Source organism: Pipra filicauda, unplaced genomic scaffold, assembly GCF_003945595.2.
Source record: "Pipra filicauda isolate LSUMZ 115617 unplaced genomic scaffold, ASM394559v2 scaffold26_size5592650_pilon, whole genome shotgun sequence".
In the NCBI taxonomy this organism is placed as follows: Eukaryota; Metazoa; Chordata; class Aves; order Passeriformes; family Pipridae; genus Pipra; species Pipra filicauda.
This window is the reverse complement of record NW_024104387.1, coordinates 4,284,938-4,307,504: the sequence shown is the minus strand read 5'-3', so window position 1 is coordinate 4,307,504 and position 22,567 is coordinate 4,284,938. Positions and strand designations below refer to the sequence as shown.

At 38.1% G+C, this 22,567-nt stretch overlaps 1 protein-coding gene and 1 non-coding gene across 2 annotated transcripts in view; both read right to left on the bottom strand.

The window, feature by feature from the left end:
- Positions 1-1,922: 1,922 nt before the first annotated feature.
- The window catches only part of IPO7 (importin 7), a 35,606-nt gene continuing 14,961 nt past the window's right edge, over positions 1,923-22,567 (bottom strand). The window contains exons 6-25 of the mRNA XM_027737366.2: positions 22,453-22,542; positions 21,921-22,015; positions 21,731-21,815; positions 19,088-19,222; positions 18,418-18,517; positions 17,402-17,478; positions 16,974-17,090; positions 16,108-16,197; positions 15,432-15,597; positions 14,520-14,680; positions 13,503-13,631; positions 11,850-11,916; positions 11,645-11,770; positions 11,285-11,382; positions 9,834-9,929; positions 8,645-8,865; positions 8,336-8,541; positions 7,519-7,725; positions 7,045-7,161; positions 1,923-4,841 (exon numbers count right to left, since the gene is read on the bottom strand). Coding sequence (XP_027593167.1) covers positions 4,744-4,841; positions 7,045-7,161; positions 7,519-7,725; positions 8,336-8,541; positions 8,645-8,865; positions 9,834-9,929; positions 11,285-11,382; positions 11,645-11,770; positions 11,850-11,916; positions 13,503-13,631; positions 14,520-14,680; positions 15,432-15,597; positions 16,108-16,197; positions 16,974-17,090; positions 17,402-17,478; positions 18,418-18,517; positions 19,088-19,222; positions 21,731-21,815; positions 21,921-22,015; positions 22,453-22,542 — 2,481 coding nt within the window. The 3' untranslated portion in view covers positions 1,923-4,743. The remainder of the gene's footprint in view (positions 4,842-7,044; positions 7,162-7,518; positions 7,726-8,335; positions 8,542-8,644; positions 8,866-9,833; positions 9,930-11,284; positions 11,383-11,644; positions 11,771-11,849; positions 11,917-13,502; positions 13,632-14,519; positions 14,681-15,431; positions 15,598-16,107; positions 16,198-16,973; positions 17,091-17,401; positions 17,479-18,417; positions 18,518-19,087; positions 19,223-21,730; positions 21,816-21,920; positions 22,016-22,452; positions 22,543-22,567) is intronic.
- On the bottom strand, positions 15,743-15,924 carry LOC113996711. The gene has a single exon (XR_003543865.1). It is a non-coding gene; the product is annotated as a small nucleolar RNA SNORA23 (small nucleolar RNA).

Genomic DNA, 22,567 nt, shown 5'->3' with positions numbered 1-22,567 from the left:
ACCGCCCGCCCGCGCGGCACCGCCCCGCGCCCCGCGGGCGGGGCCCGGCCGCGCCGCCACCGCCGCTCCCATTGGCCGCGCCGCGCGCGCCGCCGCCGCCGCCACCCGCCATTGGCCGCCCCCGGGCCGCGCGCCGGCGCCCATTGGCCGCGCGCCCGCGGCCCCGCCCCCGCGGCTTCATGGCGTCGCGGCTGTGCCGCGCGCGGGGCCGCCGCCATTTTGTGCCGCGGGCGGCGCGGCACCCGCGCGCCGGGGGACCGGCGCCATTTCCTGCCCTCCCCCGGCGGGGCCCGCGGAGCGCCCTGAGGCGGCGGGACCGCGAGCGGCCAAACGGGACCCGCCGGGCGCCCGCGGGGAGCGGCTCCCCCTCGGCTGCGGCCTTCTGCGGGCCCCGGGGGCTCTCGGCGGGGCGTGGGCCGCAGGGCCGGGCTGGGGGCAGCGAGCGCCCTGCTCTTGCTGCCCTCCCGCCGCGTTAATCTGCGGCTGCCATGCCAGCCTGGCCCCTGGGGATGAGGACCCTGTGCTTAAAGCTATGCTTGGGAGTGTTTATGCTTACGTGATTTTTAGGTTCAGAAATGCGTAATAAATAGTCCAACCAGCTCCCAGTCTGAGGGTGTTAAATCAGTAGATGATTTTTCAAGAAAACCCAGTTCTGGAGTTCATGCAAATTTGCCACCATTGATGAGACAATATACCCAGTTCTGCGGGGCTTACTCCACCTTTCCAAACATGGGAGACGTAAAAGCATTCAAATTTTGCTCCAGACACGGTTACAAATTCTTGAAGCATACAAAAGGCCGGGAGAAGCTTATCCCAAACAGGCCTAATAGCAATTTTGGCTTACAGTTTTCCTTATTGTTTCTCAGTGGGAAACTTTCACCCAATGTACAAACTGCAGCCATCAGTTTGATTTGAGGTACAGAAACAGTGAAATACCCAAGATAAAATTCTGATTCCCCAACTCCCTTGTATTCCTGGATTATTTGTTAACACCTCTGTGAAATGCTACAACCCTCTATTTCCCATTCTGAAGTGCTTTATGTTTCTAGCATCAACGTTTTGATATAAAAATCAGCAATACACAAAACAGTGACACACCATTTAAGATAAAGAAGCTACACATTGCTTGAAAATAATTGAAAATCAGCACCACAACACTGGACAAAGCTTTTCCACACTGCTCCTTCTGGGTACTTAGAAGGTTCCACAGAGCACAGGGAAGAGAAGAACCCAGCTCAAGGAATTCAACTCCATAACAGCATAACATAGAGAGCCTTCGACCTTCCAACCTTATCTCCAATTTCTATAAACCTTTTTCTATTTCACTTCTGCGTTCAGGTTAAAACTTGAGTTGCAGGGTTGAAAATTCAGGCCCAGAAATCAAACATGTTTAGTGAGAGAAAGGACATGTAGGGAAGGACTGAGAGGGAGGTACACAGAAACATGCAGATAAAGTGCCCAGACACTTCATGATGATTCTACTCTGAAAGCTGATAGTCAAGTGGAGGAAATTTCCTGTAGAAAAAAAAAATCAACCCATAAAACTTACAAGGTATCAATTGCTAGGCATAATTAAAATAATCTTAATGTTTATTGTCAGGTAGTCAGTAATTAATCCACTGCAGACTTGAGGAATCTTGCAGTAGTGTAAGAGATTTGAACAGAGCTTTGCTGTACTATGCTGACACCTATTAATAATTCTTTTAAGATAGTGATTTAGGAAAAAATTACCCAGTATGCCAAAATTTTAAAGAAGTGTCTGTTTTTTTACATTTAACCCAGTAAAGAGAACTGTGGTTGTGCCTAATATTTGGTTGAAGAAATATTAGGGAAATACAAACCTTAGAGCTATGTAACTAGAACAGGAACTACACTTCAAAAATACAGCTACATTCAAAACACCACACTGAAATAAGTGAAGATAAGGATTTGCTTTAGATGTTTATTAATCCAAGGAGATCTTCCATAATAGAAAAAAACAGAGGCTTTGAATTTCCCAGCCCTTCCTTCAGAGTTGCATTATCCTTGAAAATGGTTTGGATAACTGCAAGTTCTAGGAGGAAGATCAGTTTGAAATTTGACATGTGTATCACTGAAATTGATATATTGCATCACAAAATGCACTATCACCACCAACAACAATGCAAAGTTGTTTTGCAATTTATATAAATACATTTCTTGGAGCAAAGGAAAACAAAGTTCTAGGTCATTCTTAAAAAAGATGCTCCTCGCTAACCAGCCTAGTGACACATAAAAGCACCCTTGAATTAAGACTGTATTCCTCACACCAAGATAGCATTCTTCCCTTGACTTGTGACTTGAAAAATATCTGTTCCAGAACTGACAATGGCACTGCAATTGGTGATTTCCCCCAATTCTTTTGCCATCTGCTTTATGGATAAAGCCTTCTCACTGCTGCTGTCTCACGCCTTGTGCCACGAGGCACAAGTGGCTCATCTGCCCTCAGAGGTTCTCTTACATATTTTGGATGCATACCAAGATAGGCAGATACCCAACCAGCAGATGCTCAGAAATGATTTCTGTCCAACTGGGTGTTTCCAAGGTCGAGGAATGCACAGCAGAAGGCAAGCTCTGTCACCTTTTACTACAAAAATAAAACCTTGTCTAGAGGTGACCTGAGGGCCAGAGCACACCTGGACGTGCCCATGAGTTACACACTCACCAAAAACCCAACCCAGCCCTGCTCTGTGGCCTTGGCCAGTCAGCTACAGGTGCACAAGTACCACCATGGTTCTCCTACCATTCCAAGGATGGATACTCCATCCAAGGCTTCAACCTTTTCGGCTTTTTCACATCAGGTGCAATATTCCCTTAGTCCACACTTTGCTTTTCAAGTATCCCTTTGGTAATCCCTAGGGCAACACAGCATTGCAGCTCTGGCTCAGCCTCTCCCCTTTGCAACCTGTGCGCAGGGAAGTGTTTGGTGGAGCAGCTGGGAGAGGAGAGACTGGAAAAGCCCTTCCAGTGCCCGGGGAAGCAGCTGTGCACCAGTGGAAGGCAGAGTGTGGTGCTGGTCAGCTCAGAAGGAAACCCCAAACCACGAAATCTTGCTACTCTGCTGATGCAAAAAACCACACCACACAAACCAATTTTCTGAAGACTGCATTTTGAGTATCATAATATATATATATGTGCATTTCATTTTTACAGATAAAAAGTTTATTTTTTAACCTGTATTTAAATTTTGGAGGCTTACATTAAATTAAAGGTAGCTCGTTTAATATCAATTGTAACAGCAGGTGACATTTTTATATAAAAACAGCCTAAAGAAAAAAAAAACCAACCCAAACATTTGATTTAAAAGACCTGACACCAATGATCTCAAGGCAAGATCAAACGCCAATGGATTTTTGCTTTTAGAAAAGAAAAAGGGGGCATTTAAGCCAACCCGTTCACAGCATCTCCCTGCTGGCTTCTTCATACAGTGGTTTTGATAGTGGTCCCAGAGGGAACTGTATTTTGCCTCTCTAGCTAAAATACTAGTTACTATAGCAACTTTGAAGGAAGAAAATTGTGGCTTCAAAAATGAAAGATTGGCAAAACTTCAAATACACTGTCTGGATCAGGCAGACAACAGCACACACTAATGCTGCCAAGTGCAAAAAGAGAGGGAATGAAATGCAGGAGTAGTGCACCTGCACTACCATGAGCTGGAAAAAGACTATTTTGCACAGTTGGGGCAAAAAAATTGCTTTTATACACCATAGCCCAGATCAGCCAATGACGTTGTCATGTTTTTAATAGATTGCATATGTAGATGTTTCATCTACACACTTCAATTGACCTTAAGATCTTCACACCTCATTTACCTAAAAGGATAACTTTTTTCTTTGTGCTTACAGTACACATTTGTATCAATTCTCTACCTTGTACAGTGACATCTTTAAAAAAAACAAAGGACACGGAGGGTGTTGCTATTTTTTCTTTAGCAGCAATGAAATATCACTAACCCCTTTTTACATAACCGAATTCAAGTCACAACCAGAGGTGACTGCACCACAAAGTCACCAGGTACAAAACTGCTAGTTCATTTTAAATTATTAACTTGAAATTATTTTCCCCAGTACATCCCTTATTTTTTATTTTTATAAACAGCAAACATTTTTGCTATTTTTGTACATAGGCTAGCAGGCTTGTTTCAATATGAAAGTGCTAATTCATTTACAGATTTATCAGTTATGTAGTGCTACATTAAGTGTCCAATATTCTACATATGAACAATCTTGATAAATGGAAATGATGAAGATTAAGTAAGGCTATCTGATTACCTTATCTTATTTACATTAAAAGAATAGACACCCAATAGTATGGATAAAAGGGAAATAAACTGGGCCAATACTCATACTGCCACAGGTGTAAAAATTGTCTGCCTTCTACTCTGTACTGTAAATGAGACATTTTAAATAGTCCTGCAGCCCATGTCTATTTTGTTTTTCCTCAGAAAAAGAAAAGCTGCCTTCATGACATCCCCTCTTGATTTCCGATCTCCAAAGTGTGTCATTTGAAGCTTTAAATTCAGATTCTTCCTATCTTCAATAAAACCTCTGGTTTGCTTTCCAGTATTAGGTTGTACGATCAGGTCCCACTTCTGGGGCTTTTGTCCAATCTATTTATAAATTAGTTTAGAGTGAGTTGTAGATAACATGAACCAGTTCTGGAACCACTATTGGGAGGAACACAAGCTCTTCACTACAATCACACAGTAGCAGGAAAAGTGATAATTCAATTCATTCCTGGGGCAGGGCCTCCAAAATTAAATGAAGTTGGCACAACTGGAGCATTGAATTTGTATCCTCCATGCTTTTCAATCATTTTGGATTCTAAAACAAAACAAAAAAAAAACAAAAGGAAGACATTTCAGTGCATGTGTAGTGTAGTGGGAAAGACAGATCAAGATTCTGTGACTGATCATTTTGAGTCTCTCAGAGATAAGAGGTTTAATCTGGGGTTACCCGAGAAAGGAATGAGCATCCACAAAGTAGAAATATGCCAGGCCCCAAAGAACAGATGGACAGATTATTTACTTATTTTAATTTCTCAATATTGTTATAGACATGCTTAAAAATGAATTTGTAATTTTAAAAAGCCCACACTTTAGCTTTTGGACACAACTATGTAATTTTCACATTTCAGAAACAGGACCTGAATGAATGCTGCACTTTTTAACTCGCCAAAGGCATCTAATTCTTTCTGGTTAACATCAATAGACTTTGCAGTCAATTCAGTAACAGAGCACATGTACAAAAAAAGCATACAGAAGTATTAGCTAAGTTTCCTGTGTTCCTATCTCAACTCAACAATACAAGCAGAAATAGCCACTGGAGCACCAGAAATGTAGTTTTTAGGATACACATTCCTACCCAAGCAGGTAATTTGGCTTTTAGGTCACTGGACCATACAATATAATTCTGACAGAAAACTAACACATTCATCACTTTCCATTTTCAACCAGTCCTTAAGATCTGTAGCCATCTGAGGTCCACAAATCCATCACTGTAACTACAAGCAATAGTTAAGGTGTCTGGTTTTACCATCCTTCGAAGACTACAGTAAGACAGGTTTTACTGTAAAACAGGTTTTTACAAGCTCTAATACATGGACAACTGAAAATTAGGTTGGTAATTTAGGTTGTACCTTTAATCAATCTGGATAGTGCAGAAGGTGGTTTGTATTATTCCCAGGTCAAGATAACAAGACTTACTAATGCCTTACATTGGTCTAAGAGCTTTCTCCTATCTCAAAACAGTTGCAATCTCTCTGGGATTAGAGGACAGCTCATATTGTTTAGAAAATCTGCATTGTGTCTCTGTTTCTCTGGAAACAGGCCAGAAAAATGTTGCCATGGCTCGTGAAGCCTGGGGGGAAACCCTCTCACAGCTCCATAGCAGACAAATCTCTTAGCATATGGAAATTCTTTTAAGCTACATTCATGAGGGAGAACTATATTCCAAAAACCTTCTAACAGGATGTCCTCAAGTGAGGTAGGTGGCCTAAATGGAGTATCAGTGTGCTTGGACAGTAGGCAAGAATGTCCTGTAAGGATCTAGTTGCTTAAGCTAAACTTCACAACCTGAACCTAATTTGCTCTATGAAAAAGCAGTACAAAAAAAAAAAAAAGCCAAACCTTTTTTATCCTCCATAAAATGCAGAAGTAGTATATAATCTCATCAGTACAATGTCTAGTGCTTGACAGGGGACACAGTGAAACTGTATTTTATAAGAGTTAAAACTGGATCCTTCTGGACACTTACAAACTTTGTGAGGTAACGTGGGCTGGTTTCCCGTAAGTACGTATTAAATGTGTGTTCTTACTACCAATATTTTTATTGAAAAAATTCTGAACTTCTGTTTTGAAATACCTGTAGCAATTGTTCAGTAAGACATGGGATATGAGGCTGGACTGATCTCCCAAAATTCAGTCTTGGTTTTAGGGAGTGATATATATTGGCTTACTCTCAAAAGTAAGGGAAAACGTAAAAAGAAAAAAAACACCATAGATTTTTAGATCTGTATTATCTGTAACTAAGTTTAACATTCTAAAATATTTAATGGGCTTAATAATGTGGCTTTACAGACGAATACTGCTTCCATAATTTAGTATTCTCCTGTCCATAGAATCATTGTCTATCCCAGCTGGACTAGGTCATATGCCAGGAAATAATTTATCAGCCACTTGATGTGTCTGTTAACATACCTGGAGTTCATCTACCTTCAGGTAATCAAATCAATTGTTTTCAAATCCAAGCAATTAGGACAATTTGCTTTTATGTCCTTGGCCACTTCACCAGGCCATTTCTATCATTCCTTACGCCTCTGGCAATGCCATACAGTTTGTGCAGTGAGGCTTTGTGACCTGTCCACCTTAAGAGATTTCAAACACCTCTGGAGTGCAAAACAACCCTGCTTTGATGAAGACATTATCAGGCTTGAATTATAGGCATTCTCTATATTATGCTTCTTGAGCACATCCAGAGCACTCAAACAGCAAAGGAAGCCATTAATGGTATGAAAGGGGGAAAATACCATGTGCTGCCCGCCTCTGATCTGCCAGAGTTGCTATGTCCTGCAACTGTTTTCTTTGTTCTTCGTTAAGACCCTGTGTCAAGGCTTGGTACCACACAGGGTTACGGCTCTGAATTGCTGCAAAAGAAAACATAATAAGTAAAAGGAAAGCGTTGAGTAAAATGTTTTGTAGCTCAAAAGACTATTAACCCACTGCTGTTTTAGTCACGATAATAGTCTGTTGTGGTTACACAAATCAAGACATTTAAAAACAACAGTAAAACCTCTGACCTCTTCCCTACCACTGTAAATTCATTCAAGCATCTCCCCCTGTTCTGAAGGTTTACTGATGGCTTCTCCTTTCCAAAGGAAGAACTGTTTCAAGCATATATTGGAAAGCCTGTTTGGAAGTTTTCAACAGGTTCTAGTTTATAACAGTACACTCTAAAGTTAAAATGTAACTTGTTGTCCAGGAAAGGAAATATAGTTACTTACTCTGAAAAATTGTTTTAAATATCTGATATTCATCAATAGGGTTGTCTTCATCATCAATAATCGTGGAGTAGCCTTCCAAAGCAGTCTCTTCAGCATCATCTTCTTCCCAGTCTTCATCATCTCCATCTTCACCTGCCTGTTTTGCTAGAATTTCTAGATATTCTTGACCATCTTCATCAATGTCATCTTCATCACTCCCCAACTCCTCTGAGTTAAATGTAACACACAAAAAAAGGTTTATCTCGGGAAGAGTAAGAACAATTCTTTAGAAATACAGCCAAATATGTAAAACAGGCAATGGAAATGGTAACAGTATAGTGCAGGCTAGAGGGGGGAGAGCTCATGTAACCTGTCTCCTCAGGGACACCAATGTGTAAGTGGGAAAAGAGAACTGTCATAAAAATGTATATACAGATAGTTTGGAACGGCACTTGATAAAGCTTTAAACAAAGCAATATTCATGCTCCAAAGAAAGCCTGAAATAATTTCATGAAAACACTTTCAAAAGGGCACATTCAAAAGGGCTATTGAAAAGATGGCCTGAGAAATATAAAATATAGTAGTACAACAATATATATGATGACAATAGTTTGAAGAGTCCGGAATTCAACAGCAGAGATCAAAAAGCAATTGGGCTTTCAGTAGACAGATGAAAACAAACAAATTCCTTTTAGTGTGGAAAACGGTTCCAAACAATCACTCAGACTGATGATGGAAAGACAAAAATATGGAAAGAGAACTGAAAGCTCAAGGAATCTCCATCAGGAAAAAAAAAAAAAAAAAAAAAAATACAGAATAACAGTTTCAGTTTCCATACCTGTTTCCTCATCTTCTTCAGCTTCATCATCATCATCACTGTCATTTTCATGCTCTGCATGACAGGCATATGCTCTTTTCAATCCATTAAATAAAAGGATAAAAGCTGGCAGAATCTGTCCAGCAACTTGATTTAAAACCTGTGGTATTTGCTCCAGATCAATAAGAGCACACAAGCCAAGCACACACATCTTTCTATCATGAAGTCTACAAAACAGAAGAGTAAAAATGGTGTAAGTTGTTATGATTTACAAGCAGGTCATACACAGGTGTATCACAGAGAATCATCTTCAGAATTAGAAACACTCACCCCAAGAAACAGTCCACGTCGTTAAGCCACTGTGTTATGAAGTGATTGGTGACAGGCTCCACATTATTGGGAAAACGAAGATTTTCCAAGGTATTTAATAGTAAATGAGGATTGTAATACAAAGCAGCTATGGCAACCTGGAGGCACATTGTTCGTAGTTCACTGGTTTTCACTTCTCTGGTCAGTCTCTCCAAGGCAGCTTCCACAAATAAGGGTATGCACTGAGGAGTGGGAACCATGACAGACTTAGTGACCAAAACTAAAATTTGTTATTCTGTATTTCAGCAATCTGGCACATAAACACAGAGGGCATAAAATGGGAGCAATTTTGTATATGACTTCTGCTGGCAATTAAAAGAGTAAATGAAAATGTGAAAATATTTAACCATGTGGATTTTGGGACATCCTGCACAGCAGCTGTAGCTCCTGGTTCTATAATTTTGTGTATTAAAAATTAAAAATAGAGGAAATGTATACCACAGGAAGTCCAGCAAAATCAACCTAGTCTTTTTTAATACATACATCAAGGTCAAGAAGTATTACTAACACTGCAAGGAAAGAGCTATTCAAAGGTGTAGGCTCTTCAGAGATGCCACACTAAAAAAACTGGATTCACAATAGAAGATTTTTTTTTTCAAATGAAAATTAAAGTTTCCAAGGACCATATGCACAAGTATTCAAAAGGATGCAAAAATGTTTAAATGGCTAGTATACAGTGCCTGTCCTGTGCACAGCAGAAGCACACAAATTCATCTCTCAAATTATAATTTTCATATGTGCATAATGAAGTCCCTGGTTCCTCTATGACATTAATTGGGATTCTAGGAACTTCATTTTCATATTTATTTCAAAGCTATGAGCTTGAAAGATTGAATAATTTTTATTAAATATTCACTAGGATTAACTTAGAATGCAATTAATTGACTTTTTAGAACCAAGATGCTCCTAAACTGGTGCTATTCCAATTTCATGAAAACACATGAGTTTTGCAATGTCCTATATTCTGGAGACACAGTGTGCAATAACTATCTCTGCAGTGCTGTTAACTGAGTAACACTGAAGTAGCAGAAAGGATTATCAGTCACACCACACAAACGTCTTGTAACAAAACTCATGTTAATACATAATCAATATTACAGAATAAAATCTTTTTAAAGTATTAGTTTTAGCAACCAAAGTTGTTACTAACCTGATCAATGCCACGCCCTTTACACTGAAGAATAATTACTTCTAACAGCTTTGCTGCATGACATTCTGCATCTTCTCCAGCAACTCCTGTAAGGACCTGAAAAATAACCATTACTGTTGGTGATATCCCTTCAAGAAGTGCTCTCCATATACTGCTTTGCTTTGAAAACCTGGTATGAATTTACCCCCTTTATAACAATGCATAAACACCCATCAGTAAAGCAGCCAAATCCACAGCAATGGTTTGGTATGACAGCCAGAGACTGAAAATGGCTGAATGTGGGCAAAACTAACTTAAATGTGCAAATATTCAATAAATCTGTGGATGCAGAGCTTACCACAGTAACTGCATAAGTATCAGCTTCCATTTTGCAAAACAAACCAAAAACTTCTCTTATGCATTAATGTACTGAATTTTGTAAGTTTTATTTACAAAAATGGGATATCCAGTGGTACACCACTCAATATCTAAAACCTGTGTTAAAGATTCACTCTGCTCAGCCAAGCACGAATCACTAACAGGTCATGGCAGGCTAATTTTCTTTTTATCCTATTTTGCTGGTTTCAAAATAAAATGTTCCAAGAATTTACAATCAGCCTGGTTGCAACTTGTTTTCAAATTAAGGCTGGCAAGACTTATTCACTATGATATTTAAACATCTCCAAAAGAATTACTCAGGAAATACCATGGGCAGCGCTGACAGTTCACCATAGCTCTTATATAGACACCACACATAATATCCAGGAGTGGAAAACTGAAATCCCTACAAGATTACTATTAGAGATGATAAAATATTAACACCATCTCATAAAGAAGTATTCATTTCCTCACACAGGGCTAACATTCTGGAAAGCTGTGTATCCTACATATTGACTGGACAAAGAAAGCCTAGTTGGCAGCTACTGGTAACACACAGGACCTGAGAAGTTAAATACAGAAACCCTGCCCAGAAGTGCCTGGACTGAGTTAGAACAGCTGCATTCTGCTCCCAGCTTTCATCACTGACTTGGCACAAACTTGGGAAAATAACTTCCTACTCCTATCCCTTTACCCTCCATCCCTACTCCGCTTGTTTAGCACACACACAGTATGTACTATCCTAGTCACAGCAAGCCTACAAATCCCAGATAAAGGAAACCACCTACCTTTTGCAATATGTCTTGCATGCCCATATGTGTAAAGTGTATTGCACAAAACCTGGTTTGTTTAATCTGCTTTTGTTGTGTATGATTTGTTTTTGCCTTTCAGCAAAAGTCTGTATCTGAAATTTTAACGCAACCTCTTTAAATTTCTCTGCAATAACTAAGCAGTTTGTGGAATCTCAGAGGATGTTAAAGAGCAAAATGCTTTAAAGAACAGACATCAGAAGCTGTTTTGGAAAAAAGTATCCAGTTTAACAGTACATTACTTCAGAGATGGCAGGTTTTGTTACCACAAAGGAACCTACTCACCTTCTTGCACATACTGTAGATCATTTCAAGATATTTTGTGTCTGACAGAAGTGTATCTGTATCAACAGTAACATAATTATGCAAGAGAGGCATCATGTCTGTATTAAAAGAAGAACAATCAGTTAGATGCTGTTAAAATCTGTGTATTAATAATTACAGTTCTTGCTTAATGTTTGTCAAGATAAGTGTGAATCTAGTTATAGATGCCTTAACAAAACAAGTCTGGTTGTAGCAACAGCAGAATAAAATACTTCAAGTGTAACCTCACTGGAGCATTCTCGTAATATTGAGTCAAGATGCAGTTTACTATTTACAGCTGCAATTGCATCTATGAAACCATTTTTTATTTATGTTACTTACCAGTAAAGTAATCAAAACCATCCTGCTGAAAGACTTCAAACACAAGAGGAAGAAGCTGCCACATTTGTGCAGAAACCTGTTGGCAGGTCAGACTATGAGCCAAGGAAAAGATCTCCTCGTAGAACTCTGAAACAAACAGAATTCTAGGTAAATGTAATGCCAATTCCATGCACTTTAAAAAATAAGCCAACAGAAGTAGAGATACCTAACACATGCTGCTGCAAAACTGTTCCAATCACCTGCAAACAGATCCCTTCCAGCTGCTGAGTAATCTGAAAGAAAAAAAAAAGGAAAAAAAAAGGAGATTTATGACTATTTTCAATATTTGGAAGTAGCAATTAAACACATTTTATGATTATTCAAAGCAGTTTCTATTAATACAATATAGTTTTCAAAACAAATTCCAAATTTCCCACTAAATGTGTAAGAGCAGCATTCTTAGCTAAGGATTTGCAAGATAGCTCTTAATACGAGGTGTTTTTGGAACACTGGAAGAATCTCATATAAAAGAAAAGCCTGACAGTAACCCTGTGTAACAGTTAAGTCCCACTGAAACACTGTAAGTAAATGTATACCTGAAAGGGGGGAAGCAATGGAAATTGCAGGAAGTATTTGCTGTTCCAGAAAAGTGAAATTTAAAACAAACAAACAAACAAATCAAATCAAATACCAAAACACCTCCCAGAGCTAGCTGAGAATGTTCATATGGTATGGGGACAATCAGTCTAAATGCTGGTCCTACAGATTCAGACAGTCTTCCCAATTAGTATTTATTAGTCCATGGAATAGCTAACAAAACAGTCATCGACCTGTTGAGGGCACTTACCTTGCACAGGGGCAAATAAGGTTCGAGTTTCTGGTCTTAGCTATGCAGAACAGGATTTGAAACTAACCTGCTAAATACCTTATCTCTTGCAACACTGGTCATCCTGTGTGAGATGTCTCTAAATATAAATGTTTAGTGGTCAACATTTTAAAACTGAGTTCCTCAGGACTAGCATATTGTTACAAATACTTTTCACTTAGGTGGCAAGGATTTGCTGACAAAAACAAGTACATGAAAAGCTTGCTGAGCAGCTTTAGCAACAAGTAAATGAGATGAACTGGTCCTTGGTTTGTTGTATGGCAGCACTGGATTCTACCCTTGGGAATTTGTATTATGCTGCTTCCTTAGTAAAGTCTTCAGAGTCCTGAGAGTACAGTTTATTACTGAACTCCTTAGTCACTAAAAAAACCTATAACTTATTTATTAAAAAAATAGTAGCTGACTTTGTCACAAAGGATTTTAATCAGGGATAGCATCTTTTGAACTAGCTGTCCTCTGGACAGAAGTTAGTCCATTCAGTACAATAAAAAAAAGTAACAGGAGTTTTCATCACACTGGAGAATTCTCCAGGGCAGATCAGGCAGGTACAACAACCCACCACTGAGCACAGCCACAAGAGCTGTATTTACTGACATCCATTCTGTCCCAGGGAGCAAACTCAGTCAGCAGAGTCAGTGTTAGGAGATAACTGAAGCTTCATCTGTTCTGTTTGAAGGGCAGAGCTCATCAAATCAGAGGGGTTGTTTCAGCTGAGCTGTCAGAGTCACATTGCTTCCCCTATTTGAACAAGAATCTGAATTCCTGTGGGAAATACTGTGGCATTTGTGCTCTATTACCGCATTCACTGCATTAGAAATATGACCCACTCTGTTACAACTTGGTTACATGATAAGTACTTCTCTATTTTCTGTTTTAAGATCTTTTTGGCCAAAAGGACAGTTTTTCAAGTAATAATGCCAAAAATAATGGAAGTATTAAAGACTTACAGTGTCTTAGACAATACGTATTAGCTTTAAAGTAGTTTTTACTTACTTCCTTGTGATCTTCAACTACACTGAGAAGTGTATCAATAGTATTCAAGATTCCCATTGCTGTCACTGCTTTGTCATCACTGCCCTCTTCATCTGGACCAGTCTGGATCACCTGGTTAAATGTCATTGCCTGCACGTAATAGCAGAACAACTCATAAATATGCCACTGAATTGTGGAAGTCTGACATCCTACACAATTTAAAGACTACTTCTGCTAAGAGAACATGAATATTAGCAGGTGACTGCTCCATTCCAGAGTTTCTTCTCAAGATGATAAAATTTGACTGTTAAGCCATTGAAGCTGTTATCCTTTATCTATTCATAAAAATAATAAATAAAATAAAAATTAATAATGATAAAAATATAAATTACATTACATCACATGCAAAAGAATACACTTTCTACAAGCAAGTTCTTCTAACACGAGGTTTGGTTGGTAGCTAAACTAGACTGAACACTCTGCAGGCATTCCCAGAGAGGACATGCAAACAATTCTGTTTAAACTCCAAGGCAAGGGCCTGGAACAGGGAAGCACTGGGCTGACCTCTGCTTTTGGAACCATTAGCACAACTTGCTAGATATATGGCCACTCAAGCTCCGAATTTCTCCTGCAGATTCAATTTTATTTTCACATTACAGACAACATAACATTATTTTCACACCAAATTTTTCATTAAAAAATCCGGTCCTTAATTTAATATTTTAAACCAGAAAACTTCAGTCACATTGCAGAGACTACCTAAAATGTGCTACCAACTTCATTATTAACACTGTCAGGAGAAAATACGTACAAAGATTTCTCAAACATTTCTAGAATCGTTCTTAGAAATTTCCACTTGCTTTAAGTTATGAAGCCAGTTTTGAGGAAAAGACTGTCTAAATGTAGAAGAAAACTACTTGTACCAATGCCCTTCAGCAGACTGGAGTAACAACAGCTACTCACTGATGGTAAACTATCAATTTTAAATACCAGTCTTTCACATATTAAGCATCTTCCCAAGTCACCCAAAAGTCTCACCAAATGCTGTGTCATTTCTACTGCAATTGGAGTAACTTCTTCACTATATTCACAGATCATCTTCTGAATCACATTAGTAAGATCATCATTTTCAGTCTCTCTTATAATGTGAAGTAAAGCTTGCATTACAGGTCTAATGAATGGAGTAATATATTCTTTAGCTGTAAAACAAATGGAAATGTTTGAATTAACATCCTTAGAAAACCACAGATCAGCGTAAGAAATTCAATATATACTTTATTAATATTTAATGCGTCAGCATTAATATGCCAAAAACATGGATAATATAAATCATTATAGCAGTACTAACATTCAGAAGAATTTTTAAATAAAATTGTATACCAAGAGGATCAAAACTGAAGTATGAAAACCAGAGCTCTGCAGTCTTTACAGAATGCAAGATTACTTCTCCATGCAAATGTTAATTCAACAGGAATGGTACATACACATTTTTGTCAAATTACCTAAGGTATTAAATACAGAATTTATGGTTGCTTTCTGGCTTTTATGTCAGCTTCAGGAATACTAAGCCATATAAAACCTGCCAGGATAAAGATAGGTTGTTTTTTTTTTTTAATAAATTTTAACAAGAATACGCTGAGACAGATGTGCTTATATTGCCACTGTACTTCTGGTTCAATTATTAGGTGCTGTAACACTGGATTTACTGTACCATGAAGTTGTTGTTTATAATGTTATAATAATTTTATTTTCTTAGAATGTAATTTACAATGTTATTTATATAAAACAATAGAACATTTCCCAGCTGAAAAATTATGATGATTACAAATTATAATTACAAAAAGTAAATTAACATCAGGAAAGAAGAGAATGAGTCTGCCTGAGCACCACAATGTTAACACTTGTTCCATTAAAGCTTGCTGTAGCTGTAAGGAAAGAGGGCTACCTTACCTTTCTCTTGGTTACTGATGAGAACTTGAAGAGCTATGGCAGCTTCCACTTTCACAGGCATTTCCCTGTCATCGATCAGACACCGTCTTGTGAGTTCTAAGGCTGTCTGGAGATTCTGGTCACTCTTAAATTTGACTTCACAAAAGTAATGAAGAACCCAACAAGCCTGAAGAAAACCCACATTGAACAAATTCAGAGCTGCAAAACCTGAGAACAGGATTATCAACTACATGTATACTCATAACCTACGCAAATCATTGAATCTGAAGTACAACTACTGTTGAATAAAGACAAGAAAGATACAACAATGAAGATGTTTGAGAGTGTGGAGGCTGGTCAGTGGGAGGCTCGTCCTTCAGACATCACTAGACCAGTACTATGATCTCAAGTTCATCTTTGGCCACAGGTTTTGTGTGAGCAGTACAGTCTACATGCAAAACACAAATAGACCCTACCACCAGACACAGATGGAAAACTGTGCACACAGTGCTGCAGCCATGTTAAAACTACACAGTAACTACAATCACACACAGACTGATACAAATCTCTGAAATAAGTGCACAATTTAAAAGGTGCTAAAAAGAGAGCATTTGTTAGAGGGAAAAAGTTAAAGACTCCTGAATCTTCCAGCTGGAACAGACAGTGTATCTTAACAGTAAATGTCACACTTTCTTACCCGTGCTCTCATGTAACCCAGCTCACTGCTGAAGAGAGGGAACACGTGATTCTGCAACATATATTCCATCTGGTCTTTATAGATCTTTTTCTGTCAAAATATGAATAGAAGCACATCAGTTTAACACTGTACACAAAAATGTATTTCTAATCCAGTAAAAAAAAATTCACATGATAAAAGTCTGAACAAAACCGTCAGATTTCAAATTTATCCCTTTAATAAAGTCAATTATGCAACAATGAAATCCTTTATAGTAATTAAACTTGGATCCCACATGGATTTTTATGATTTTCAGTCAAAATAGTGACACTTTTTCCCCCTGCCCTTTTTGATCCCTAGAGACACCTTTTAAATGGCAGCACATTGCTCTGGCATCAAAAGCAAAAGCAGTCAGGGAAGCTTCTTAGAGCTGTGGTCCAAATACAAGTCCATACCCTGCATCTTTTCTGCTACCATTCCAACTGAGCAAGGTTACTAATTTCATTTTATTTCCTTTCTTCTATACACAAAAAAAGCTCATTAAATGAACAACCTCTCACTGAATGTTTTCTCCTTCCTTCCACAAAAAAGGGAATGTAGTTAAGCATAGCACAGAAAATGGTGTAGTAATTCTCACTAGAAGCACAGAACTTAAAGGAACTTAAAACAATAATCTGAACTTGAACATGAGCTATAAAATTTGAGTAAATAAGATGACAACAAACCCAAAACAATTAAGTTCAACATCTAAAAAACCACCTGGCAGCAATTCAGAAACTTGTGAGCACGAATTGCTATTTGCATTTCTTCTAAGACATTGTATGTCCAAGAAAAGGAAGAAGGGGGGAAAAAAAGAACCAAAAGAACTACCAGATTTTTACACTTACTTTTAGGAGAATTTCAGCCAAAGAACCAATCATATGTAAAGCACCATCTTTCTTACGAGGGTCAGCATTTGGCTCGGTAAGGATTTGATAACAAAAGCCCATTGTCTTCTGCAGGACCTGGATTACATGTAAGGTTAGTCAAAGTATTCCAATCAATCATCTCAGATACCACTCTCAGTGCTCTGAAATGCCTACATATCTAATAATCTGCTCCAAGTCTAGACTTTTGGTGATGTTTTATGTCTTTGATATAAACGCACAGCAAATACAAAAATCACAAATAGACCAGCACAAAATAAAGTCGAAATTAAAAATTTTAGTGTACTACGATATGAGAGCAGAAAAGTAAAATTTTTATTAATAGCTCTTTCGTCAAATAAACTAAATTAGCTAGTGTTGTATTTCAGTATAATCCTTGAACAGCTTACCTCTTTCCTTTTACTACAGGATGTAAACAATAATGTCTGAGCAGCAGTTGTTGGAGAAATGAAGTCTTCAAATACATCTGTTAAGTAAACATGTAACAGTTATAAATGTTGGTCCTTTACTACATTTTATGATCCTAATGTATTTAATATGAAACAAAAGAGCAGTAATTTTCCTTTCAGGTGGTTAGTTGTGCTTTCTTGCTACAGATATTCCAAGACCAAAGAGTAACAGATGTTTGGATACATGTTTCGTGTTCTTCATGATCACTGGCTCTATATGTCTAATTTGGAACTGTGTGTCTTTCTTATTAAGATAAATCTTTTGAAACAGTAGAAGCAGTTGCACTGGTCAAGTTTTAACCATTTATGTTATTTGCTCTACAGGCAAGCACATAGAATTAATTGAGTTAGAAAATGCTCAGTTTCTTATTTATCTGCAGAAGAGGATTATCAGACCCTTGTGTAATACCTGTAGCGTTTACAGGTCTGTGCCTTGGAACTGAGGTATAAAAGCTCCCAAACCTCTCAAGACCCCTTTCTCTAGTCACATCACAGTCCTAGTGGAGGGAAGAATTTCTTCAGGAAGTCTGAAATATTTCTTTCTTCCCCAGCCTTGAAGGATTTAGAGTAAACCCCAACAAGCCACAGGAGGTGAAATCTGACAAGTCTGGAACACCAGGCTTACCCCATAACATTCGATTTACCATTGGGGTGAATCTGTTCAGATCTGTGCCACATGTGAAATTCCATAAGACCATTAGAAATCCAGGGCCTGGAACATTAGCTGTTGTAAAGCATAACCTTTTAGCAACATTAAACTTATGTAGTTATTGTTAGCAAGACCTGGACTGTTTGACTTGTAACAAAAACTTTGTAACTGTAAAAATTAAATACTTCTATGAGGGCAAAAACTCCTGTGTCCTCGATGGTGGCAGCTTTCAGCAAAAAAGAACCCCTAAAAAATCCCATCTTTGCATGAAATCATATTTTAACACAAGTAGATTTCAAATTCTCACCAAATTTCATGCGGATATATTCATATGGATCTTCTTGCCAAAGCTCTTCATCAGCATCTGTATAGCACATCAATGGAAAAATAACATCTTGGATAATTCCCTGAAATAAAAAATGAAAACAGGTTAGCACTTCTCAATCAACCTCTATATTCTCTCCTGTGTTTCACAGATTTTGTCCATCCTGTCATTTCCTCGTACAACATGCTAACATTCTAAAACTATTTGGATATAGTGGCTTTTATGTGGTAGTTCACCAAAAAGATCTTTTACCTTCAGGTAGAGTTACAATACAACACAAGATATTACATTGGATCTGGATGATATGTGGAGATTATTCCACTCCACTGTGGAATATCTCCACTAGATGTATGTGGAGATAATTCAATGCCATAAATTCAGTAGCTAACACCATCTCCAAATCTGTTGTGTTGCTGTGTTACACTGTAATCCTTAATATACTAAAGCACAAAGGAGAGATAGCAAAAATGCAATTAGCTGGCTTTGTTCAGGTATCAAGGTAACCTTCACCAAGCAGGCTTAAACTCTTTCCACCAGCAATTTGCATGAGAATTCCCTGAAATGTGAATTCTAGCAAGGGTAGAAACTCTGTACAATAGACTGACTAATGTACTACTGAGTCACCAAGTATTAAACTCCAAAAATGGTTTACTTGAATATGAGGTTTCAGATTCTTCCAGGTGACTGCATGTGACACTCCTTGATTGATGTAATTCAGCGTCTGCTGCAGAACTCTGGGAGCCATGTACTGCTTCTCCTTGTATTGATACAGCACCTTCAGCAACACCTAGAAAAATCAGATCTCATCAATAGCTTACCCCGAGCACAGACCATTTTAACCACAATTCTACCCTCCCTCACAGGCCTACATAAGAACCCCCCTAAACTGAGCAAAATCCCCCTCTTTATTCATTAGACTAAAATGGGTACTGACTAATCCTTCTACCAAATGTCATTAATTTTATAAGGCAATTTGCAGCTCATATCAGGTGCTGCATGCACATCTTTTAAAAATATAATCCTTTAATAAGATAAACCACACATACTAATTCATCACCACCATACCCCAGGGGCCCTTCCCTCGGAGGTTTATTATTCCATCTTGCCACTCTTTGGGGGGCAGAAATTCACGCCCAGCCACTGGATTTGTCAAACACTCTACACTCCCACAGTCTACTGATTCTTGCCTGTGTGCAGCCTCACAGCAATGATGCAGAGTGATGAATGGATGTGTGTCAAGAATGATCAGCCAGCCTCTCCCTTTGGCTTCCTGGCCTCAATTCTTCTCCTGAGGTGGCATGCAGAACTACTCACAGGGATCTACCTTTGTTAAAAGTCCATGGCTCTCCACAATCAGGACATGAAGTGGACACGGGACCATGGCTAGTAATTAAATTACAGCTCACTGGGGAGGTTTGTACTGGTAATGCAAAGAGTCTTCAGCAAACTTGAATTTAAGATATATATTCTTTGTGGAAGTGTTTATACAAGAAGGTCCAGTTTGAGAAGGATGTGGTTTCTTGGGGTTTTTGTGTTTGGTTTTTTTTTTTTTTTTAAGAAATATTCTCCAATGTAGCAGAACACCACACTAAAAAGTCCAAAGTCATCATTAGTCAATGCAGCGATGGGGAATAGTCTTTGGAAATGAGGAGAGAGCAAAGGCCTAACAAATGGTCTTTGCAGCCATGCTACTTGGGACAAGTGGTTTTGTCCTCTCTTTTCACAGATCTAAGCAGTTTCATGATTTACATGCAATAAGTAAAGATATTGAAAGATTGACAAAAGGTTTAAGAATCACAGTGAGGAAAAGCAGGACATGGGATGGATGCTCCAGGGCAAATAAAATAAAATTCTGTAACAGTGCCGAGGAACAACCAGGGTTTTCTTAAAATACCAGAATTCTTAATGTTTCCTAGATGCAGTAACAGTAAGGATCAAATCTGATTCAAAGAGAATGCAGAGAAAAAGAAAGTATTTTGTTGAACTGTTTAAATTTATCTTTCCAAAGACTACTTTTGCTCATAGCCTTTTGTCAGAACTTCATTTTGTCTTGGAAGAGCAAAGCAACCAGTGAGGCCTTAAAGAACATGTAATAATTATCTGCCTGATGTCATCTACAGGTGACAGATGAGCACCTCAGAAGGCGACGCTGACAGCAGTTGTCTGAGTAGAACGTTGGGATATATTTCCCAACACTCAATGTGACAAATGTTTTTTGCACTTTGGATGACCTCCAAAAACCACGTATTTAGGAGATACTTTCCCTACTTTTCTCCTTTAAAGTCCTGTAGTCTAATTTCATTAGAAAATAAAGGTAAGAAAACAAACTGAACTAAGAACTGTTCTTCTGATTCAGATCAAGGCTTTGAAGAAAACGTTCTTCTCTGTGAGATTTTAAGAAATTAATATTCTATCTACATTTACAACCCAATCACCTTAAAATAAATGTATTTATGAGCCAAATACAAGGAACTTTTACAAAAACTACTTGAAGTTTTTTTATAAATAAACTGCTTTCAAAAGAACTAAAGTCAGCAGTACATGCAGAAGAATCAGATCAAAAAACTTCCCAACATTGAAGGGAACTTCCTTGCCAGTTCAAAAAGTTCAAATTACTGACTTTAAACACACACACTGCAAGAGAAGGAGATGACAATTTCTGCCTGACCAATCCATTCTGTCTCTTCAGAAAAACCTGTAGGTTGCTGCCATCTGTCAGGACTTTGTGAATCATGAAATTACTCCAACAAAGGTAAATCAAGGACAGTTTGGCATAACATTCATACATCAGCTTAGAAACTGCTTTAGTCCAAAAAATGCTTTCTAAATAACAGACCCTAAAACACAGCACAAGTGGCAACCCCAAAACAGGGAGACGAGTGGAAAGGAACCATCAGACTTAACCTGTTTGTAAGCGAGCCTCTGCTTGATCAGGCTTTTGCAGAAGGCTGAAAGCTCAGTACTTACTGACTTTGAGTCAAAGAAAAACTGTATCAGAGTTAAATAGGTAGGTCTGAAGGTGAATGACACCACATAAATATTATACCCATCTCTTTCAGGGAGGAAGAAATTGGTAACATTTGACTGAAGCTCATCTGAGGGCTTGTTAGTGGAAAGTGGATGGATAGTTTCTTTAAACATTCTTTTATTTTAACCCACAGACATCAGTGCTCTTCATACTAATGTGCTTGAAAAAAAATGGTGAAGAAGAGCAAGAAGCCTTTTCAGAAAATAAAGAAGAAATTACCACTGAATCTAAACTTATCCTACTACCCCTCCATTTAGTGTTTCTTACCTGCTGAACACCAACAGCAAAGGCTTTCAGGAACACTTCAGCAAACTCATTGTACTCCTTGGAAACATTGCCAGGGCTTCCATACCTAGAATTAGAAGTAAGTATGTGAACTCAAGGGTGCAGCAATATTACTGACTCGAATAATTGTTTGTTTGTTTGTTTTTTTAAATACAAATGGAAGAGAAAATACCTCTCAAAAAGCCTAGCTAAGATATGCAAAGCCCACTTCTTGCATTTCCACCAAGGCAACTCAGGTCTATCATCTTCATCAACTTGAAGGGTTTCCTTTAGGAAGAAAAAGAATATTCACCAACTACTCACAAAGAGTTCAAATTATATGTAATTCGAACAACTATATACTATATGTTGCTTTTAACCTGCCATTTGCACTTTTAATTTAATATAAGTATGAAGTACAGCATATCTAAAAATATGTCCCATAATATATGCCACGTAAATGGTCAATCAGTTTTTGAAAAAAGAAGCCAAAATAAGCTTTCCTACAATTTGAAAACAACAGAACTCCCATACAAGCTACATATTTTCAAACTTTGTCTAGTCAAGTTTAAAACACCCCATTTAAGCTTAATTTTTTTGTTTATTTAATTTTATGGGCATCTTTAGAGCAAAAAGAATGTAGAAATAAAAAGTTAAAATTTCTAACATTGTAATAAATGAAAAATATTTAAGCTTAAAGAGGTAAATAGCCAAAAGCCACTTACAGCTGGTACATCCCTATCAACAACAGTCTTCAGGATTTCTATCCACTCCGTCAGGTTTTGCTGATTTATCAACTCCAAAGGTAATGTATACTTGTCATTAAAAGAAAAAAAAATT